We start from the raw sequence: 4,406 nt of genomic DNA on the forward strand, positions 1-4,406 counted from the left end.
AAAACAACTAATTTGAATAAAACCGTGACCCTTAAAGGTCAGTACTGCGCCCTTCTGAAGTCTGCGCCCTAGGCGGCTGCCTAGTTGGCCTAATGGTAGTGTCGGCCCTGGCCACAAAATACTTTGGGACGAAAATTTCTCCTACAATAACCTAACCCTAAAAAAGAGATTGTTTAGAAACCACCGAAACAGGATATATTTCATTAAACCGTTGTAATGGCCCTAGCACTATCAGTTGTATTTGGTTAAATTTATTCACTACTCGTACATTTGACCATCCCTAACCCTTATCTATAATCCTGTCATCTGCTGACACAATTGCCTTTACATAAACCATTGTGCCTTTTCTCTGTGTACTTATTTATAAACTCTGTATAGCTTAGCGACAGACCAGACAATGTTCTGTTGAAAAATGTGGTATGTTTCCCTGAAAATAAATCAATTTATTATGCTTATATATCGTTGTTTGCCAACTTATTATATGTTATTATATGCTTTCTTACTGAAGGAGCACTTATTCCTGTACTCTACCACGCCTTTAGTACAAAAACCCTTTGCAAATTACAGGGCCGGCCTTAGGAGGGTGAAGGGCCTGAGGCGAGTACTCAAGATTAGGTTCTCGAGTTTGGATACTAGAGGCGGTTGCCTCAGTGGCCTCGCCCTAAGGCCGGCCATGATCCTTTGCTCTTTGGTAAGTCTATAAGCTATTACAGCAATAAGAAAATGTCACCATCAAGAGGATCTAAGACACAATAAAGAAGTAAGAAATTAAAATAAGAAACTACAATAGGAAATAAGAGAGGTTAAAAATCCTTAGGTAAACTTATTTATGGCTCACCCTGTATATATTACAATACTGAGGAAAAATAACTTTGTTGATCTACAGCAACAAAACATAGTTCCCGATAAATCGAGTTATTGTTTGTAACATCTTCATAATTTGAGTACTTAATCACCCAAACTGATATATCTAGGATATTTATCACACATTTCATCAAAAATTTTACATTAATTTATCTAGAATGAGAATTTAATTAAAGTATCGTAACTTTTGTAATACCAAGTGAAGAAGGTTTTATCCGCCATATTTGTTGCACAAGACTTAAACGTTTACAGTTGATTGTGCTTTCTTTGTACTTTTGTCGATTGTATTAATATATTTATCGTGAAAGTAACTTATATATAACAAGTATAAAAATGTCATTCCGTGGGCGTCCAGGACAACGCAGGTATGTTGAAAAATTTAGTTGGAATCTTTTTTTATATACTATTTTACTTTCTAGTACTGAGAGAAACTGATACGTAGTACAACTACTACTACTACTAGTAAAACGTTAATAACATACTAACGTTTTTATAAGTTCTATACTCTAGTTATACCACTATTATAATAATAAGTAATACTAATACTGAGTAATTAATATCTACCATTCAGTTTATTAACAGTTCTAATTATTAAGCCCAATACACACTGTCAGTTGTTAATATTAGTTAGCATAATTGGAACACCGAAGAAAACCAATATGACAATGTAGCCTCCCTATTTCAGTAACTCGGTAACTAAATAACAACTGATTGTAAATTTGGAGTACGTCATTGTACTAATTTACAGACTTATTGAAAATTATCTTTTGAGTTGCTATTTCTACGCCTTTTTATATTCCAACAGTTAAAATTTCTTTTTAATTTTTTTCTGAACGAATAGCAAAATATTAAGCAACGATCACTTCAAGTTCCTCAGATGTTGCCGTACCGTACTTCAATCAACCCTTGCATCATTTCCTCATTTGTTGTTTACAGTAAATGATGCCTAATACTGATGTCTCACAATTATTGCATAAGTATTTGTATTACTAATACTAACTACACAGATCTCATACAATTTTTCATTGACATCACATGTCTGATCAGGTGACCTGTAACAATTATCAACTAAAAACTTTACCTTTTTGAAATCCCCGATTGTAATCCATATAGAATGAACCCCCTTGACTATAATTTTTTGTCTTAAAACTACAGTTTATCCTTCTTATAGGGCCATCTCACTCACTCTTAAAGTCTATCACCTTTAAATAACTTATAACCTGGAATTATAAAATAATTCCTGTTACCAATACCAATATTGTCCAAACTGTAGTTGAGAATACTGTGTTCCATCTTGGGATCTTTACCTTAACATGTTGTGGTGCCATATATCAAGTTATATCACATTTTTTAATGCAACATACTACTTGTGTTAAGCCATGAAGGCTTATGCATGGAGAATTGAAAACATTTTTGTAGCTTTTAATTTCAAGGTATTTTATGACCAGTGTATTATGGTAAATCTTACTTTAAATTTTAATAAGATATTACAGTTACATGAGAGCATTTAACTAACATTTAAAATAAGCTAGTTTTAGTAATTCTGTATCTTAAACTTTTTATGATTCTGTGATTTTAAAAAAGAATTTAGGTTGTGTTTTGTATATACCCATCTTTTAATAATTTTTCTTTGAAGTTAATACAAAACTCAGGTTTAATTTTAATATGTTTAAAGTTTGAATTCATTCCTTTTTCTTGAGTATTCATGGCAATAGTATATTTTATTTTCTCTGGTTAATTCCTTACCCTCACTGTTTCTTTCTTGTTAAGAGTTGGACAAAATTGAAAAGCAATATTTTTTTAGTGATAACTTTTATTTTGTTCATCTTTTTTAAATTGGGCTAATTTCCACTTAATGTTAAAGCTTCTTGTTTCCATTTGGCACATACTGAACCTTTGCTGTGTTGTTAGTTCTTAGAAAGTTCTCACATTGACTTTTCATCTCTTGTTTGCTACAAAAACAAAAGGCCTCCTTGATTCACAACTGGAAATGATAGGATTCTTTTAGATTTAATATATTAAAAACATACTGCATCTGTCATTAAGGCATTCCATGATTTTCATGATGTACTTGTCATCACTCCATTTGAGAAACTGATTGACCTGGGGTTCCTAACTGTTTGTTGGAAACCTGTATTACCTAGTGTTTCTGTTTCTTTCAAAATTTTATGCTTGTCATTCTTATTAATTTGAATAGTCAGTTTGCTGTTTCTTGCTTAGTTTTTGTGTTGTCAAAATAAGCTTTTGTGATTTTAGAACATTATTTAAAAAAAATATTGTATAAAATATTTACTGAAGAATGTATTTTGTAATGTAAATGAAACATTAATAATATAATTTTATATTCAAGTGTATCACGTGATCATGGTGGACCTAGGTTGAGAGACAGTAGCATGGGACGTGGGGCTAGTCAGGGTGGACGTGGAGTTGGTAGAGGTGGCTTTGGTGGTGGTAATGGAGGAACACTCCGAAAAAACAGTTTAAAAGGAAAACAACCTGGAGACAGACTTCGTAAACCCAGATGGGATATGAGTAAACTGCCACCATTTCAGAAAAACTTCTATGTTGAACATATGGCTGTGTTGAGAAGAACCCCAGTAAGTATTTTTGGGTATATATTTTATTAAAAGTTCATTGACTTGAATTATATTTCCTGATCAATTAAAGACACTTTATATATATATACAAAACTTTACAAGTCAAAAAGGTAAACATATGAAAAATAGTTTTGTAATAGTATTGTGAAATCTTTTATTTAAGAAAGTACAAAACTTTCAGTGGTAAACAGTCATTAATCCAATTAGTCCTGCTGCACCTTTCATAGTATTACAAAAAGTTAACTTTATCTCAGTGGTTTCCAACCTTTTTTCACCCAAGGCCCAGATAATTCTGATTCCAAAATTTAATGTGTCACTTTGTAATGTATTCATGTTCTTGTCAGTTATTGGAAGTTTATTGAAGTACCATTACAAGTCCTGATGTGTTGAAGAGGTTTTTTTTTCTTTGTTATGAATCTTGTTTGAGCAAAAATGGTGTATATCTTTTTCTGAGAACATTCATTGGTTTTTTTTGGGCATTTTTTTACAATGTATGTGCTTTGTAATTTAAGCCGTGCATTATTAATCAAGCAAAAGATAGATAAAAATATTATAATTTCAAATTATTTTTCTGTCTATAACTTTGCATTAAATTTAGTTTAATAAGAAAAGAAAAATTATTTAGGAAGAAGTTGAAATGTACAGAAGAGTCCATGATGTTACTGTTCGTGGTCGAAATATTCCTATGCCTATTCAAGATTTTATGGAAGGAAACTTTCCACGTAAGTTTTACTGCTTTTTTTTAATTATAATTTTATTTTCATAATTTAATGTATGTGAATGGTGTTTGTGATTTTCACTTGTATACTAATAATATGCAAGAATTTAAGAACTGTCTTTTGATTAAGGTCATTTGTTAACCATTTTGAGATGGGTCACAGGTGAAAGGCCATGTCATCTCGTTTGTTAACTCGCATTAAAAATTTTATTGAACTACTATTTCAT

The 4,406-nt window shown here is 31.4% G+C and overlaps 1 protein-coding gene across 3 annotated transcripts in view; it reads left to right on the forward strand.

Annotated features, from left to right (window-relative positions):
* The first annotated feature begins 633 nt into the window (after positions 1-633).
* LOC106460902 (ATP-dependent RNA helicase dbp2-like) overlaps positions 634-4,406 on the forward strand; it is a 24,865-nt gene continuing 21,092 nt past the window's right edge. The window contains exons 1-3 of one of the 3 annotated variants that reach the window (XM_022387708.1): positions 634-691; positions 3,215-3,461; positions 4,087-4,183. In XM_022387708.1, coding sequence (XP_022243416.1) covers positions 3,258-3,461; positions 4,087-4,183 — 301 coding nt within the window. In that variant the 5' untranslated portion in view covers positions 634-691; positions 3,215-3,257. Of the gene's footprint in view, positions 761-1,075; positions 1,230-3,214; positions 3,462-4,086; positions 4,184-4,406 lie in introns of those variants that run through there. The other 2 variants (XM_022387707.1, XM_013920661.2) reach the window with 2 other exon arrangements.

The sequence above is a fragment of the Limulus polyphemus genome, unplaced genomic scaffold (genome assembly GCF_000517525.1).
Source record: "Limulus polyphemus unplaced genomic scaffold, Limulus_polyphemus-2.1.2 Scaffold857, whole genome shotgun sequence".
In the NCBI taxonomy this organism is placed as follows: domain Eukaryota; kingdom Metazoa; phylum Arthropoda; class Merostomata; order Xiphosura; family Limulidae; genus Limulus; species Limulus polyphemus.